This window comes from Diabrotica virgifera, chromosome 6 (assembly GCF_917563875.1).
Source record: "Diabrotica virgifera virgifera chromosome 6, PGI_DIABVI_V3a".
Classification (NCBI taxonomy): Eukaryota; Metazoa; Arthropoda; class Insecta; order Coleoptera; family Chrysomelidae; genus Diabrotica; species Diabrotica virgifera.
In genome coordinates this window covers 17,048,710-17,067,550 of record NC_065448.1, presented here as the reverse complement: position 1 = coordinate 17,067,550, position 18,841 = coordinate 17,048,710, and the positions used below count along the sequence as shown (strand labels likewise).

The window sequence follows — 18,841 nt, the reverse complement described above, 5'->3', positions numbered from 1 at the left end:
CATGTTAATGTTTATTAGTGATGTAACGAATGTCATTTTTTGAACATTCGCGAATACGAATGCGAATGCGAATATCTGCTACCGACATTCGCGAATGCGGATGCGAATATTCATTTTTTTAATTTGTTTATATTTTTGTAACGTTTCCTAAATTTATACTTACTTACTTACTTAAGCCGTCCTCTTGTACCTTACGGTGTCGAGGTAAGTGGAGAAATCAGACGTCTTCATGCCTTTCGGTCAGTAGCTAGCCTTTCTGCTTCTCTCCACCCAATATTCCTTTTTACGCAAGCCTTTCCAATATTTGCGTTCCACGTTCTTGCTGGCCTGCCTCTTCGTCGTTTGTTGTCAGATGCCGCTTTCCATACCCTCTTTACAGTTCTACCTTCACTCATTCTCGCCATATGTCCGAACCACGATAACTGTTTCGTTTTAAGTCTGTCTAAAGGTCCTTCCAACACCGCACCTTTCACGTATGTCTTCATTTCTTATACGATCACGTCTGGTCACCCCGGATACCGCACGTAAATATCGTAAATTTATAATGAAAAGTTAATTGATATTTAGTGTAAATCAATCTGAATCTTAAGCTTTAGGTATTACATAATACCAAATAATAAAAAAAGTGAAGGCTGATAGTGTGATTATACAAGGTTAAGTTCTATCTATATATTGCCCTTCATTTGTCCAAAGTTGAACGTAGGCCTCCCCCTTATTTTTCCACTCTTCTCGGTTCAGTGCTAATACTGTCGATCTGGTCCCTGCGTATCTTTTTAGGTCATCCGGCCATCTCGTCTGTGGTCTGCCCCTTCCTCTTTTGTAGTCCCAAGGTCTCCAGTGATTTATCGCTTCATTCCATCTTCCGTCTCTTTGTCTGCTGTTGTGTCCTGCATATTTCCACTTAAGGGTAGCTGCATGTTTGAGGTTAAGTTACCTTTTCTTAATAAAAAAAGATGAGAAGTGAATAGATTTTGATTTTATTAACCTAATATTATCTTAAAATTATTTTTTTTCTGGTTTTCATATTCGCAAAACATTCGCAAAAATTTCGCGAATGCGGATGCGAATGCGAATATGCAAAAACATGCGAATATTCGCGAATGCGAATGCTAATACGAATATTCGTTACATCACTAATGTTTATATTAGTGAATAGGGATTTGAATAATCTTTCAAATGAGCTAGCACTCGACCCCTATTCCCATTAAAAAGAATAGTCGATTACGTCATCACGCCCAAATGGATGACGTCATTAGTACGACATATATGTCAAAAAATCATAATTTAAAAATCAAATAACTTTTGTATTTAACAGTTTTTTCTAATTCTGTAAAAGCAGTTTACAGGGGGGTCAAAATATATAGTGAATAACCCTGTACTTGTAAGTATTCTTTCTATGGTAAAAAACGAGGAAGTTCGTTGACGAACCGGAGTGGAAGATATTATCGAACGTATTACAAAAATGGAGATGGGCGGGACGTGTTCCAAGAATGAAAGAAAAGAGATAGACAAAAAAATGTGTGTGTACTTTGTACGCACGTAAGAAGTTATACTTCTAATAATATGATTTCAATGAAATAAATATACTTTCGGACAGTTTATTTGTATTTTATTTAAAGATTAAATTAATTTTTACTTACTACTTTCCAAAATTTTTTATTAAAACAATACCAAAAATTAAAAAAAGATTAGAAAACACCAGGATTTGAACCGGGGACCTCTTGATCTCTAGCCCAACGCTCTACCACTGAGCTATACCCTTTTGTTTATACTGGCTACAAGATTTCTCAGACATAGTGACAAACATACGAAGTGAATTATAAAATACTTTAAATATTACTTATTATCTTATTCCCGAGGTAGACAAGTCCAAATACACAAAAATTATAATAATAGTTATTTATGATATAAATGTTAAAAGCACAATTTTAAGGCACGTATGTGAAAGAATCGCTTCGCTCATTCTGCAATTCACATGAGTGCCTTAAAAATGTACTTTTTAACACCTATATCATACAATATTTTTTCTACAAACGTCTTATATATATCAACAATTATAATTTATTCATTCTCAATTACAGGACAATACCTACAAAAACTTTTACTTGAACTTGACTGACATTCCATTTTTATATTTTTCTTGACATTACATCAAAACTGCCTATAGAAAATGAATACAAGTTTAAAATTCAAAGTAATGTAGAATATCAATTATTTATTTTATCCTGAAACTGTTTTCTTGTTGCATGTCTAATTAAAATATTATGTTTAGGTATATGGGATTCACACCCACAATTATTGATTGTAATTATTATTATGATAGAACTACGAATTACAATTATTTACATTACAATTACAAACTGTAGTTAGTTAAAAGTGTAATTTTAATTACAATCAATTGTGGCTAGATCCCATATAAATATTAGTATGTATCTTATATTTATTTCATATTATTCATATTATTATTTTTTATTTCATATTCATATACCGGTGCGCAAGATAACTTCGCCTCAATTAAAATACTGGCTGTTAACTTAAGTAGTAGAGGCTCGTAATCGATTAAACTCTACGTAAAAAAGAAGATTATTCAATAACTCTTTACTCTTACTTGCGGTTAGCGAAAACCAAATACTTTGGCTTCGGAGCTTCTAGACAATTGACAGTTATAATTATTGGGGACTTAGAAATTTTACACCCGTATTTTGAATTTCTCTAATAGATGGTTTGTTTAAACCCTAAATTTTCCTTTAAGGTTTTTCTTATTAATTGAAAACAATCATTTTTGTTTAAGAATATTTTTATTATGTGAAATATTTATGTTTTTCTTTGTTAGTAGGTACCTACTGTTTTTGATAATGTGGTAATAATATAACTTTTATAATATGGTTAATTATTTGACTGTAATTTATAACTTTCCTATGGTAAATTATTTTATAGAGAAATTCAAAATACTGGTAAAATTGCTAAGTCCCCAAGAGGTACCGAACTATAAGTAACATATCCTATACATATATAAGTACATATAAGGTACCTACATGACAAAGTTTTTATTTAAAATATTGCATATAATTAAGTTAATAAGTATATTTTGAATTTCATTTACATTTATATAGATAATCTACCAAGCGAATTGAGGTTTTTCATTTACTGTCTTAAACTCAATGATGTATAAGTTGTATATGATGTATAAGTAGTATAGGTACAATATATATACTTTTCAAATTGCCCGCCAAATCCAGAGAACTGTCAATTGTCTAGAAGCTCCGAAGCAAAGTATTTGGTTTTCTCTAGACGCAAGTTTTACTCTTTTGAAGGAAGCGGAAGAAGAAGAAATTTAGTTCAAAACTCAAAACCAAACGCACAATAATGGCAAAAAATGCTATTTTATTATTAATACAACGATAGTTTCGCAAATTTAACAGTGCCATTAGTAAGTTTTAATTTATTATGCGTTTAAGATCTTTTAAAACACTACCATTTTTGTTTGTGCTTCTCCTAATAAAAATACTAACATTCTACTACGCTTCTCGCCTATTTTCGGGCATAATACAGTCGAATATCGAAGACAAAATAATAACACCCCCGATTCCAAAGCCTCCAAAAAAGCGTTTGAACGAACTAGTGACAGTCATCCTAAGAGATTTTGAATCCCATGAAAATGATGTGACTTTAACCCTACTTTCCTTCACCAATGCTTTTGTAAGGATGCAGATATTTGTGATGTACGAAGAGCTTCCATACCCTCCTCTTGATATAGTCTTAACCAATAATACGCTTCCATATATTAAATTTATAAAGTTATCTCCAGATCTGAGAAGTAGCTTCGTGGATAATTACCCGATTAGTGAAATAAAGTCTAAATACGTTTTGTTTGTACCTGATTCTACTAGAGTATCTTCCAGACAGAGCTTACAACTAATGATTAATGCTTTGAGCAGAAATCCTGGGAGTATAATTGCAGCTGTCGTTAAAAATCACAGGCAAACGTTGAGTTGCCTGAACGTGAACCTTAATCTAAGAGAATGGAATTTGCAGTTTGATTTTATTAAAAGTATGACATGTGATGCTGTGATTGGAAAACATGTTTTTCTCTTGGAGACGAAAACTCTAATGATGTTGTCCAATGCGTTTTTGTTGCCCTTTCCACATTCTTTGTATCTGCAGAGTTCTGCGTTAAATTTAAAGGTACAGTTAGAGCCTTTTCTGATTGTTTATGTTGTACTTGAAACTGCTGTAGTTAAAACATACCAGTAGGACGGTTTTGTTTCTAGTTTTGTCTTCTTATTTTGTTTAAACTTTGCTTTAAATGTGATACAAGTAGTAGCATGTTTTATTCATTATTTTATATAGTATTTTTATGCTGTTTTGATACTAAGTGTTGTGTTTCTTCAATGTAAAGAATTTTTTTAGTATAAGTACTCTTGATTTTGCTTGTGTAGTCTTTTTGAAGTTATACTTCTTTACGCGCGATATGAGGGTGAATTTTTATATGTTAAAACCTACGATCCCGGCGCATGCGCATTATAACTTTGTTCTGATTGGATGTTCAAATGACATGTCAAAAATTATCCAATATGGCAGCTGTAGCGCAGCTGTGGTTTGGACGGTTGACGGTTTGGTTATGTATGGTTGTTGCGTTTTAAAATTTGTGGGAAGAGAAAAAACAAAGGTTAGTTAATAGTTATTCTGCCTTTTTAAATAGTTTTCATATTATATGTTTGAAGTTATACTTCAAAATGTTTTAATTTATGTATGTTATCAGTCCAGAAAAGGTGTGGAAAGAATATATTAGTGTTTTTAAATATATTTTTCTACAAACGTGTTAAAAATGCAATTTTTAGGACTCCATAGGAGCGTTAAAAATGCTACTTTAAGGCACTAGTGTTTTAAAATTTTTATGGCACTGCAGTTAAAAGTGAATTGTCAAATTGTGAAACGTCAAAATATTTATATTTCATTTATTACCATTAATATTAATAATACAACTTGCGCAATTTGAAAAAGGTGGTTTAAAAGGTTATTTATTATAATTTTGTGTCTTTGGATTTGTCTTCCTTGGGCGTAAAATAATAAAACATCTATTTTTATATTTCACTTGTCACCGTGATGTATAATTATGTATATCTGAAAGGTAAGTAGCGTGCGGCTTGATGGCCTTGTTGGTAGAGCATTGGACCAGAGATCAAAAAATCGCGAGATTGCGGGTTCAAATCCCGGACGATTCATATTTTTTTCTTTTTTTTTTAATATTTGGCATTGTTAAATTTTGGTTCATTTTTGGTAATTATTGTTAATTTTTGGTATTGTAACTGTAAAGTAGGTATATCTATTTCGTTGAAATTATATTATAATAGAAGTATAACTTCTTACGTGCGTACAAAGTACACACACATTCTTTTTTTGTTTATATTTCTAAAGATCAAAAAAAAATAATAATAAATTTAATTTAGCAAGTATGCCAGTTAATATTTTTACAAAAATAATTATACAGTAGAACGTCGATAATCCGGACGTCAAAAATCCAGACCGTCAATAATCCGGATTTGTATCTAGCAAAAATATCTGATTCTTTTAAAACAATTTAAGAACTTCGCTGCGAAAAACGAACCTCTACCGCAGTTCAAAAATATTTTACACATTTTTTTAAAAGCCCAAATAGTGTCTGATGTTTTTACTGTACACATGGTGCTATTATAAATTAATTACAATACAGTGTTTAATCATAAAAAAATGTTTTGATTAATTTCACCTCTAGACACTTTACTGTACAAGAGAAAACATAAAATTTTAAAATGTTTGTTGTACTTTAATGTGTATACTGGCCCTTTTTTGAGGTAATTTCGATAATCCGGATAAATTGATAATCCGGATGGGGTCCGGTCCCAATTAATCCGGATTATTGACGTTCTACTGTAGTATATTTCAGGGGTGGCCAAGCTCCTTGATAGTCCAAGCCATTTTTCAAAATTTAAAATGTTTCGAGAGCCACAATTAAACAATTATCTAAAAAGTGTACAGAAGGTATTAAATTTTTCTCTCACTGTTTGGATTTCACATCGTTGTTTCAAATATTCAAATAATTCTACAATCAACCTTTGCTAATTCAGAATACTTCGATTCTTCATCATCCTTCCATCATTTTCTGGGACTGCCTACTTACCTTCTATCGTCTTTCAAAAAACACTGTCTTTAACACTCTGTCTTCCTTTGATTCATCACATGAACTGCCCATCTTATCTTAGCGAATAATTAGTTATACAGTCTTAATTTAGATTATCTTTTTAGCTGCTTAGATCTTAATAATGATGGTAGGGAGTATAATGGTCTATTTCACACAACTATCCTTGCTGAGACCTCTTTTTAGATGAGCCCATCAGAATCAAAACCTGCTAAATCCTAAATTTTTCGTTCTGCTAAATCCAAACTAAGTACAAATTTCTGACGATGTAAGGGGTGTGCAGAAAAATTACAAATTAGTGTGCCATTTTATGATATTTATAGGGCTTTTCATTCACAGTCCTTTGTTTCGAGCTTCTGTCATGTGTCACATAATATTAATATATCTACGTCATACGTTATTGATATATACCAATGATACAAACAAGATACAAACCTAAGACATATGACGTAGATATATTAATATTATGTGACACATGACAGAAGCTCGAAACAAATGACAATCGATGAAAAGCCCTATTGATGCCCATTTGATTGAAAAATACCGGATACTTTTTGGAAAATTTACATTTTAATGTTCTTTTAGCCTCCTGACAAAATTTCAACACATGGATCTAGCAGGTTTTGATTCTATAGGCCTCAGATGTAGTTGTCATGTGTGATTACCGCCATATATTTAAACTATTTTTTTACCAATTCCAAATTGTGGCCATTAATAGTTATGTTCTGCCTAACTCTTTGGTCTTGGATTTTTGGTTATTAGCATGTATTTCGTCTTCTCTTCATTTATTTGAAGGCCCAGACTACCTGTTTTCTCCTCGAGTTGTGAAAACAACTCTCTCACGTCTCTTGTGTAGATTGAGTGACTGCACCTATATCATCAGCAAATGACAACAATAGTTATGATCTTCGATTCGCAAATCCTCCTGTCAGATCAGATGATATTTTACTTATTACATATTCTAAGGCCAAATTGAATAGCAACGGTGATAAGGGGTCTCCTTGTCCAAGTCCTGATGTTACACTTAGTCTTTTATATTTATTGTCAGTAATTTAAGACATTTTGAAAAACAAAAATTAAAAGTAAATCAGGTCCATTTATTGAGAGCCACAAATAATCCTTCAAAGAGCCACATGTGGCTCGCGAGCCACAGTTTGGCCACCCCTGGATATTTCATAAATTTCAAATCAATTTTTTAATCAATATCAAATTCTCCTACTATTTGAAGCACTGTCAAAGACATCTTTGACTTTGACCAACTGATAATGTATTTTACGTTCATTTAGAAAAATATACAATTATTAGTGCAAAAATACAAGAAAATTACAAATTTTATTATTTTAAAAATTGGGGTACCTAAGGACAGAGCGCTTGAGAGAAAGCAGGCACCCCACAAAATGGGCCAGTTTTGATGTCTCGTATTTCCTAAACCTAGTTTCTGATTTAAGTGATTTTTTTTAAATGTTATAGCCTTATTCTTTAACAATATCGCTGTAATAATGGATGTATCAATCAAACTGTGTTTTTTCTAAAAGTTCACCACTCCCTGTGGAATATTCTAACATTTATAAAATACTGAAATTAAAATCCAACTATAGCGTCAGGTTTTCTTAACATTCTGTTTTTTGATTCATTTGCTTATGTCGGATAATAAAAAAGTTAGCTACTTTCACAACTAGCCATGTTCTTCATCAATACAGTGTGTTTCTAAATAAGTGCGACAAACTTTAAGGGATAATGCTGCATGAAAAAATATTGACCGTTTGCGTTATAAACATATGTCTGCAAATGCTTCGTTTCCAAGATAGGGGATGTTGAATTTTTTCTTACAAACTGACGATTTATGTATTGCTCCAAAACCGGTTGAGGTATGCAAATGAAATTTGGTGGGTTGTAAGAGGTAGTTATTGCGCATTTTTTTACATAGAGTTGCACCATTGGCATGCATATAAAATTATATTACATTCACATAATGGTAAATATAAAATTCTTAAGTGTATGTCAAAAAATTTGCAATAACTACCTCTTAAAACGTAGGTACCAAATTTGATTTACCGGTTTAAGATCAATAAATAAATTGTCAGTTTGTAAGAAAAAGTTTAACTTCCCGTATTTTGGAAACGAGTCATTTGCAGATATAATGTTTATAAAGCAAACACTCATTATTTTTTCATCCAGAATTATCCCTTAAAGTTTGTCACACTTATTTAGAAACACACTGTATTGATGAAGAACATGGCTAGTTGTTAAAGTACCTAACTTTTTTATTATCCAACATAAGCGAATGAATCAATAAACCGAATGTTAAGAAAACCTGACGCTATAGTGGGGTTTTAATTTCAATATTTTATAAATGCTAGAATATTCCACAGGGTGTGGTGAACTTTTAGAAATAAACACAGTTTGATTGGTATACCCGGTATACAATGACGATTTATCTGTCTACCAACAATATTATTACAACGATATACTTAAAGAATAAGGCTATAACATTTAAAACAATCACTTAAATCGGACAACCGGTTTAGGAAATACGAGACATCAAAAATGACCCATTTTGTGGGGTGCCTGCTTTCTCTGACTTGCATTGTATTTACTTATAAAATAATGACTTTTAAAAATGTCTTTGAGAGCAAGGGTGAATAGTTTGGGAGAAATGGTATCTTTTTGTCTCACTCTGCATTGTAGTTTTATGAGATTCATATTTGTGCTTTCGCCAAGCTTTATTTGCATGATTGAATTTACATTATCTGAAACAAACTGGTGTCTGATCGGCCTATAAAAGAGCGGTATGGCAAGGGATAAGGGCTTGCGGCTTGGTTATACTCCTTTATAGATCCATACCGAAGATAGGTCCCTATCTTGTAAATTACGTTAGTGTATCTTATGTGCGTTTTCTAGAGATTATCTAGCACAGCTCATAATTCGATTGAGTTGAATTGAATGCTTTTTGAAAATCCACAAACACCATATGAATTGGAACTTTATACTGTATTCTTGTGCATGTAATCTATGGTATAAAATGTTTTCTGAATCCAAACTGCTCGATAGGCTAGTAGAAGTCCACCTTATTTTTTAGGCAGTTGGTTATGATTTTGTTAGTAATTTTTACAGATCTGATAGTAAGGGTATTGGTGGGTAATTCTCTCCCAGACATTTATTATTTTTTGGTATAATTTTATGTAGAATTTTATCTCCTTGCTTATTTCCTTTCTACTTCGGATGGTGACATTCCTCTCTTTTTTTATTTCTATTATTTTTGTTGCCCCACGTGAATTTTTTGCTTAATGTCATCATACTAAAGATAAAAATTAACGGATTCAAGTGTTTTATTGTTTCATTTTGCATCAACAAGTATAAAACCTGGGTGGAAAGTTTTCGGTGAATATATCTGAAGCTGTATTATCCTATTTCCTTCTTCGTTTATGCTATTTCTTATTATTGTGATTTGATTTATGATAGATTACATGGACGTATAAATAAAGACCTTTATTTATACTTATTTATCTTTACATCTTTATTTATACGTCCATGATAGATTATGTAGTCTAGCTTACAACATGCCATGTCTCATTTTTATTGACATTTTGCTGTAAAACATTACATTATTTTTTTAATTTGCAGGTGCACATTTTAAAAGATGTATCCTTTCATGAAGGCAAACCACTTTTTCGCTCCCATCATGCTCAATGGCAACAAAAACAACTGGAAGCCACCAGATTAAAGAAGTTATACAATATTTTCAAAATTAAAAAAGTAATTCGTGAAACAGGGATTACAGAATGGTAAGAAAAATTTATTAGTGGTATAATTTTCTTTAAGAGGAAACATTTAGTGTAAATTTTTGCTAGGATAGTTTCAAAAAATGTATTTACAGCAACATTTTCTAGGTATGGATGTACAAAAGAAACAGAAAGATGTTTTGGAACTGTTATAGATGCTATGCCTTCATACCTATACGAAAGAAGGTGGACACCCCCGTGCTGCCTGGCCAATTTACGAAAAACTGCCAAACATACTTTCATCCTTCTTGACGAAACAGGAATTCGGTATTGGTTGGAAGCTGGTAGCCTATTAGGTGCGATGAGAAACGGGGATATTCTTCCTTGGGACCACAACGTCGACGTAGGCTTTATACGAGAAGATCTGGATCGTTGTTCATGGTTAAAGATGGCTAAATCTAAACCGGTGTTGGATCCACAGGGGTTTTTATGGGAGAAGGCAACTGAAGGTAACTTTTATCGAGTTCATTACAGTAAAACGAACAGGATACACGTTAACTTGTTTCCATTTTATTCCAAAAACGGTACTATGACAAAAGATTCTTGGTATACTAACCATAAAAATATGGAATTCCCTGAGATTTTTTTGCATCCCATGTCTAGTATAGAATTCCTAGGAAGGTCTGTGCCAAGTCCTAATAATATAAGAGATTTTCTGGAGCTCAAATTTGGCAGAGGTGCTATAGAAACACCCGAGTATCCGGATCCTAGTAAATTAAGGTTTCCATAAATTTTGTGATAATAAATGTCTGCGCTAATGTTTTTAACTGAAAATACAAAATGTTTTCTTAGTGTAGCCGATTGGAAAAATATATTGTAAAAATAAAGATTTGTAAAAAATAGATTTAAACCTGCTGGATTGTTTAAATGTAGTGTCTAGATTATTTTCACTGATTTCAGTTCAGCTGCTTTTAAACTTGTGTTCAAAATTATCGCACCTCTTACATTTTTATTACATTACAATTTTATTATTTAAGACAATGCTTACTGCTAATGATCATTGACATGTGTGGCGCATGTCAAATAGTAGGTTATCTTGTCAGGCTTGAATATGACTTTTCAACGCTTCTCATTTGTTTCGAGCTTCTGTCGTATGCATATGTTGTATATTAATATTATACACGGATTATAATACATATGGCAGAAGCTCGAAACAAATGAGAAGCGTTGAAAAGTCCTATTGTTGTGACCACATTGTATTTTAATTGTCTGCGCTAATGTTTTCTGTGCGACGTCGGTATCTTTTAACAATAATGCTTTAATTCTTAAGTCTTAAACTCAGTATTTTAATTTTTTGTGTGACCCAATAAAAATTTTATAATAAAACCACAGTAAAATAGTCTAGTTTCAGTAAGATAGATCCCAACAAGTCAGCAGGTTTAAAATATTTGGTTAACTTGGTTCTACAAGTTTTAGAATTCTAGATTAGACTACTACAAGGAAAAATTTTAATCGTAGTGCATATAATGTTCTAATTAGATTTAACAAATTATTTCGGTGGCCCTGATTTATTTTTAGTCAGAAGGTTCATTTATTCATGGTCTGGATAGACAGGAACAACAGTTATTATATTATAATTATGCATATACAGGGTGTTAGTAAATAAGTATGAAAAACTTAAAGGGGTAATTCTACATGAAAAAATAATGACAGTTTGCTCTATAAATGTATGTCCGCAAATGCTTCGTTTTCAAGATACGGGGTGTTGAAATTTTTTTTTCAAACTGCGAATTTTTTTATTGCTCTAACCTAAGACCTTTTAAGCTATGAAAATTAAATTTGGTGTGTTTCAAGAGGAAGTTATTGTGCATTTTTTGGCAAACAAATAACAATTTTATATTAATCATTGTCGCGCCTACGGGTAATGGTCTGAATTTTTTTAAAGAAAAAAATAGTACGCCACTGAGATATTTCAAATTTAAAATTATTTTTGTATTCCACGTTTAATTTATGATAAAGAACCTTTCTTGTCTTTTTTTCATATGGTGCACCGTTTTTATGCAAAAAAATAAAACATCTTCGCGCGTATTTTTCATTTCGTAATACATTATCAGAACTCTCCAATATAATAATGCCAAACTAGAACAATAACAGAAAATATTTCTAAAAAGATTTTAACTATGTGCAAGGCTACAACAAATGTTCAAAATTACCTCTTTTAAAGGTGACAGAGTAATTTTATATTCACCATTGGCGCGCGTACGGGTAATGGCCCGAATTTAAAAAAAAAAAAATAGTATGCCACTGAGATATGTCAAATTAAAAATTTTTTTTGAATTCCTCGTTCAATTTACGACAAAATATCGTTTTTGTCTTTTTTTCATACGAGGCGCCGTTTTTATGCAAAACATAAAATATCTTAACGTTTACAAAGTATTTGAAATAAGTTTCTGCGCATATGGAATCTACCTCAAATAATTTGTAAGCGTTAAGATGTTTTATTTTTTTGTATAAAAACGGCGTCGCATATGAAAAAAGACAACAATGATTTTTTGTCGTAAATTGAACGAGTAATTCAAAAATGATTTTTAATTTGACGTTTCCCAGTGGCGTACTATTTTTTTTCTTTAAAAAATTCAAACCATTACCTGTACGGGCGCCAATGGTGAATATAGAATTATTCTGTCACCTTTAAAGGAGGTAATTTTGAACATTTGTTGTAGCTTTGCACCTAGTTAAAATCTTTTTAGTAATATTTTCTGTTATTGTTCTACTTTGGTATTATTATATTGGAGAGTTCTTAATAATGAATTAAGAAATGAAAAATACTCTCGAAGATGTTTTATTTTTTCGCATAAAAACGGTGCACCATAGGAAAAAAATACAAGAAAGGTTCTTTTTCATAAATTAAACTTGGAATACAAAAATAATTTTCAATTTGAAATATATCAGTGGCGGACAGTATGATGAATATAAAATTGTTATTTGTTTGCCAAAAAATGCGCAATAACTACTTCTTGAAACCCACCAAGTGTAATTTTCATATCTCAACCGGTCTTAAAGCAATAAAAAAATTGGCAGTTTGAAATAAAAATTTCAACACCCTGTATCTCGGAAACGAAGCATTTTCGGACATACATTTATAGAGCAAACTGCCTTTATTTTTTCATGTAGAATTATCCCTTAAAGTTTTTCATACTTATTTACTAATACCCTGTATAAGATGTCCCAAAAGTAGCGTAACGGTCGAATATTTCGCGAACTTAACATCGGATCGAAGAACTGAAAAATACGTGTTCAATATTTTTCAAAAATCTATCGATTGACACTAAACACGACCCCCACTCCACCCCCTGGAGATGGGGGGGGGGGTAACTTTAAAATCTTAAATGGCACCAGTTTTTATTGCATATTTGGATTTCTTACGTAAAAGTAAACAACTTTTATTCGAAACATTTTTTAGATAGATGGCGCTATAATAAAAAAAAAAAAACAATTTATAGTGAAACCAAAAGTAAATTATAGAAACGGTCTAATATCTCGAGAAATACGCTTCCAAATAAAAAACCAAAAAACAAGTGTTTAATATTTTTCAAAAACCTATCGAATGACACCAAATACGACTCCCACTCGACACCCTGGAGTGGGGTGGGGGGTTTCTCTAAAATCTTAAATAGGAACCCCCGTTTTTTATTGCAGTTTTGGATTCATCACAAAAGAATAAGTAATTTATTCGAAACATTTTTTAGAATTGTTGATAGATGGCGCTAATAAATGGCTTTTTCCGATTATAGCGCCATCTATCATCAATTCTCAAAAATGTTTCGAATAAATGTTACTTATTTTTTCATGAGGAATCCAAAAATGCAATAAAAAATAAGAGTTCCTATTTAGGATTTTATAGTTACCCCCCCCCCACCTCTATGGTGTGGGGTGGAAAGTCATTTTTGATCTTATTCGATAGGTTTTTGAAAAACATTAAACACGCATTTTTTGGTTTTTCATTTGGAAGTGAATTTTTCGGGATCGTAAGACCATTTCTATAATTTACCTATGGTATCACGATAAATCTTTATTTTCGATTATAGCGCCATCTATCCACAATTCGAAAAAATGTCTCGAATAAAAGTTGCTTACTTTTACATAAGGAATCCAAATCTGCAATAAAAACTGGGGGTCTTCATTTAAGGTTTTAAAGTTACCCCCCGGGTGTTTGATGTCATTCGATAGATTTTTGAAAATTATTGAACACGTATTTTTCAATTTTTCGATCCGATGTTCAGTTCGCGAAATATTCGACCGTTCCACTACTTTTGGGACACCCTGTATATTATAAATGCTCTAAAATTATCCATTGGCCCTTAGAATCCTCGAAGTAGCTCACTCAGTTCTGTCGTTGTTCTATTCAAAACAATAATTCTTCAGTTCATTCATTAGTTTATGTTTGTTATTCTCTAAAATGACCAAAATCTCTTACTCAAACGATACTATACCTACAAGGTTGCCGAAATTCTGAACTTGATTCAACTTAAAACACAAAACAAAATAAAGCAAGGCCTACATGTGAAATAAAACAAAGCTTCAATGAAAGTAGATAGTTTAGTATACATGGTGACCAAAAATAATTAGACATTAGCTAGGGGACGATAGGTGACGTCAAAATGAAGGCTTTTAGCTCATTTTACAGGGTGTTTCAATGTTTAATTTGTTATGACGACGTGTACATAGGGCAACCAAAAATGTGGTTGTGTTGATAGACAAATGTCACTCCAACCCAACATAAATAGTGGTGTATACGTTTTTAAGGCGTTTATGGCACACATCGTGTTCGATTTTTCTTTGCTGACGCATTTTATTCTTTAAATCCTATCGCCTTCTACCTCTATGTACGTTGAGCGCTGTAGACACTGTAGACTTAAAATTGTTTTGTCATGATGCCATGTTCGATTTTTCTTCATTGCTTTACACATCGTCCTATTCCTTTTTCAACGACCCCTCTACAATCCTGTACGTTAAGCCGTTTAGTCGCCCTTTGACGCCTAGAGGAAAAAGGTTCTTTCACTGTCTTTCTGTCACTCTCTGGCTTCTCACCCTTCATTCTTTAGTTGTGAGTCACTTTTTCCAATGGTTAACTGAAAGCATTTTTTATATCATCCATTTCCTCTATCTAATGTCCAATAATTAGTTATGGGATATCCCGTATACACCTCTTGTATATTTATAAAAAAAGGTACTATTTTATTAGAGTAAAACAAGCATGTAATGCTATATTTGAATCTGTTTCAAATTCGATGTGAAACTTCGTTCCAAAAATGATATTAGCGATATATTTAGTATAGTAACTTAAGGTTGTAAAATGTAATTAAATATTCTAACGATATTGTCTTCGCTAAATTTGCACTACTTTTTACTTTTTTGTTAACGTATAATACAGCAATGGTTAGCTGCACTTAAGACTATGTTGGCGGTATAAACGCTACATTTTTTGTTTTTACTCAGTGTAACTTTTTTTCTATCTCTAACAGAAGAAGGAAAATCAGCATACAGATGACTGAGGTAGTGTTGGGCTCCTAATACCCTAACGAAATTGTGCCAGGACATGATGTCCGATGGGGTTACACCTTTGACACTTCACCCCATCACTACTCCGAGATGGTCATCATCATCAACCCATACTCGTCCACTGCTGGACATAGGTCTCCCTCAGCTCTTTCCATCTTTCTCTGTTTTGTGCGGCTTGCATCCAATTGCCGACAATACGCTTCAGATCGTCAGCCCATCTGGTTGGTGGTCGTCCTCTGCTCCGTAGTGCTTCTTCTCGTGGCCTCCACTCGACAATACGTTTTGTCCATCGGTTGTCTGACAATCTGGCGACGTGTCCTGCCCAATTCCACTTGAGCGACGCGATTCTTTCGACGGCGTCCGTTGTTTTTGTTCTACGACGTATTTCTTCGTTTGGGATTCGGTCCCTCAGGGAGACACCCAACATCTAGCGCTCCATAGCCCTCTGAGTTATGCGGATCTTGTTCACTACCTTTTTTGTGGGTGTTAATGTTTCCGCTCCATAAGTGAGTACAGGCAATACACACTGGTCAAAGATTTTCCTTTTCAGGCATATGGGTAAGTCCGATGTAAATACATAGCTCAGTTTACCAAACGCTGCCCAGGCTAATCCTATGCGACGTGGGAGCTCGCACGTCTGGTTATCTCTTCCCAACCGAATTTCATGTCCCAAGTACTTATAAGATACAGTCTGCTCAATATCCATTCCATCAACAACAATATTACGATTTAGCACCAGATTAGTCATTATTTGCGTCTTGTTGATATTAATCTTTAGTCCGACCTCTAAGGAAGCGTGATATAACTTTTTCAATATTATTATTGCATCATCCATACGATCGGCTATAAGGACGATGTCATCTGCGAATCTCAAATGACTGAGCTTCTCTCCATTTATATTGATACCATATTCGTTCAGATCTGCCTTCTTAGAAGTGTGTTCTAAAAGGGTTGTGAACAGCTTTGGTGAGATGGTGTCTCCTTGCCGTACTCCTCGCTGCATACAGAATTTATCAGTCCATATTAGAATTTATTAGACGCCGAGATGGTCGGCGTCCACTAAAAATCTCACCTCAGGCATCCAGCCAGATATCTGGATGGAACCGCCGGTTAGGGCATAACATCTCTTCTGGTGCCCTGCTATCACCCGATTCCCATTCTTCCTTCCACACATTCATGGGGAAAACCACAACCACACGAACCACTAAAGACTTTCAATCCCCTTCCTTAGCGAGGTTGCCAACGTTCTCACGTCGTCTCTCTCTCATCCGTCCTATTTTGAGCCTGCGTCAGTCCTAACCCCATTTAGATGCTACTGGTTCGTTTATGAACTCAGAACATTCGTAAGAATCTTCATATGATTCGGTATTACTCATGATAAGATTTTTTCTAGAACTACTTGATTAAACAATTGAAAAAGGTTGATATCCAAACAGTAAACCAGTTGATAGCCAGTGTTGTTGATGTTATACTACTTAACAATAATCTTGGGCAAATTTAACGATTACAGTTCAATAATTTTGTGCCAAATAATTACTTATTTCATAAAAGTTAGATTTAAATTTTCTAGTAGAATATTTTATGATTGTTAAATGCACGATGTTTTAGCAAAATAGAACAATGATTATGCTACAATAGAACAAATTATTTTTATGTTTATAACTCAAGCAATCAAATTTTGTAGCTATATTCTTTATTCAATCAATCACAACTGTCTTTTAGTAATTAATTTTTGTGCTATGAAACCTAAAGGCTTTCAAACTTGTTTTCTTGGTTTCATTTTGTGTTTTATTTTTCTATTGTATCGTGTACGGTCTAAATATAAATATTTCTTTACCTCATTGTATATATAAACTATGTGCCAAAAATGCTTTTATAGATGCTCATTTAATTCGTGTTATGAAAATATGTAGATCTTTATTTAACGTTGAAATAAAAATTTTAAATTTACGATTTTGTATATTTTTTATTACTGCCTGAGCTGCTATCAGGCGAGACGGATAGCCCAGGCGGTAGGATGTCTGACTTCCACGCCGAAGGCCGGGGATCGAATCCCAGCGCTAGAACATCCAATACTCAGCTGAAGAATCAGAAGAAGCATTAAAAGGCAACAACATAAAAAATCTGCAGGCTCAGAGGGAATATACCCACAATCGATTAGATATTGATCTCCGAAACTAATTAAAATATAGGTACATAGATTATTTGAAAGTTGTGTGAATGTGTGAACATAGAAATTATTTCAGAAGAATGAAGACAGACAAGCAGGGTTCACTGTGTGATTCCACTATTGATCATATTTCCATACTAAAAATCGTCCTAGAAAACAGGGAAACCCATGCAGTCTGTAAAAAACATGACAACGTGCCAGTCTGATCACTGTGTGTGTTACAAGAGGAATATGATGCGGCAGCTAGAACAATATGGCAAAATGTGAATATCTAATAGTGGGCAAAGGCGAAACACGTTACTTTCATGAAATAAAAACCCATTAAATAGATAATTATAAGTTGTAATCATTACAAACCTGAGGCTAATTACCGTATTCGATCTTTTGGAAAACAAGGAAAGCGATGAACTACGTATATTCAAATAATAAAAATGTGTACCATTTTTATTCGGCTGCAATACCAAGGAAAAACAATCTTACTCTTTAATTAGAATAAGGAGTGCAGCCAGTCCCTTTAACTGCAATTTTCTGCTCTTATTGGAGCGTCATCAGAAGGAACGTAGGCACTGTTCTCCTTAATCCAATCAAATTGCATCGAAAGGTTTTCCCAAATATTGCAGCCAAAGTGATGGTAATGGGTGGCTAGCGCCATCTAGCCGTAAAAATACGAAGCAAGTTTTCTACAATTTGCAAGTCATATGGATGCTGCAGTAAAGACGATAGGGAAGGAATTCTAAACCTTGCAATTCAAATCCCCCGTCTGCAGCCGGCTAGGAACTGAAAGATGCACCATAGTTACTCTACTGAGTAATACGAAAATAAAATAATAAAAATGTGTACCATTTTTATTCGGCTGCAATACCAAGGAAAAACAATCTTACTCTTTAATTAGAATAAGGAGTGCAGCCAGTCCCTTTAACTGCAATTTTCTGCTCTTATTGGAGCGTCATCAGAAGGAACGTAGGCACTGTTCTCCTTAATCCAATCAAATTGCATCGAAAGGTTTTCCCAAATATTGCAGCCAAAGTGATGGTAATGGGTGGCTAGCGCCATCTGGCCGTAAAAATACGAAGCAAGTTTTCAATCCTAATAGCAAATAATTAATATTGAAAAATATCAAAAATCACTAAAAGATTTTTAAATTGAAAACTTACTGGTACATCCCCATGTATACGCCTCCAAGACTTCTACAATTTGCAAGTCATATGG

The 18,841-nt window shown here is 33.2% G+C and overlaps 1 protein-coding gene across 2 annotated transcripts; it reads left to right on the top strand.

Moving 5' to 3' along the window:
* Positions 1–2,606: 2,606 nt before the first annotated feature.
* Positions 2,607–17,412, top strand: LOC114328192 (ribitol 5-phosphate transferase FKRP). 2 transcript variants are annotated; one of them, XM_028276975.2, is made up of 5 exons: positions 2,607–2,722; positions 2,938–3,027; positions 3,114–4,185; positions 9,803–9,963; positions 10,069–17,412. In XM_028276975.2, exons 3-5 carry the CDS (start codon positions 3,448–3,450, stop codon positions 10,688–10,690), a joined length of 1,521 nt encoding a protein of 506 aa, XP_028132776.1. In that variant the 5' UTR covers positions 2,607–2,722; positions 2,938–3,027; positions 3,114–3,447; the 3' UTR covers positions 10,691–17,412. The 2 variants fall into 2 exon arrangements, with proteins under 2 accessions (XP_028132776.1, XP_028132778.1); XM_028276977.2 differs by lacking the exons at positions 2,607–2,722; positions 2,938–3,027 and having other exon boundaries at positions 3,050–4,185.
* The last annotated feature ends 1,429 nt before the right edge of the window (positions 17,413–18,841 follow it).

Bases quoted from the DNA above. Each gene is read 5' to 3' on its own strand.
- LOC114328192 (XM_028276975.2), top strand. From the start codon at position 3,448: ATGCGTTTAAGATCTTTTAAAACACTACCATTTTTGTTTGTGCTTCTC. The intron at 4,186-9,802 runs GTACAGTTAGAG...TTTAATTTGCAG, and splicing joins GTTCTGCGTTAAATTTAAAG to GTGCACATTTTAAAAGATGT. The intron at 9,964-10,068 runs GTAAGAAAAATT...AACATTTTCTAG, and splicing joins GAAACAGGGATTACAGAATG to GTATGGATGTACAAAAGAAA.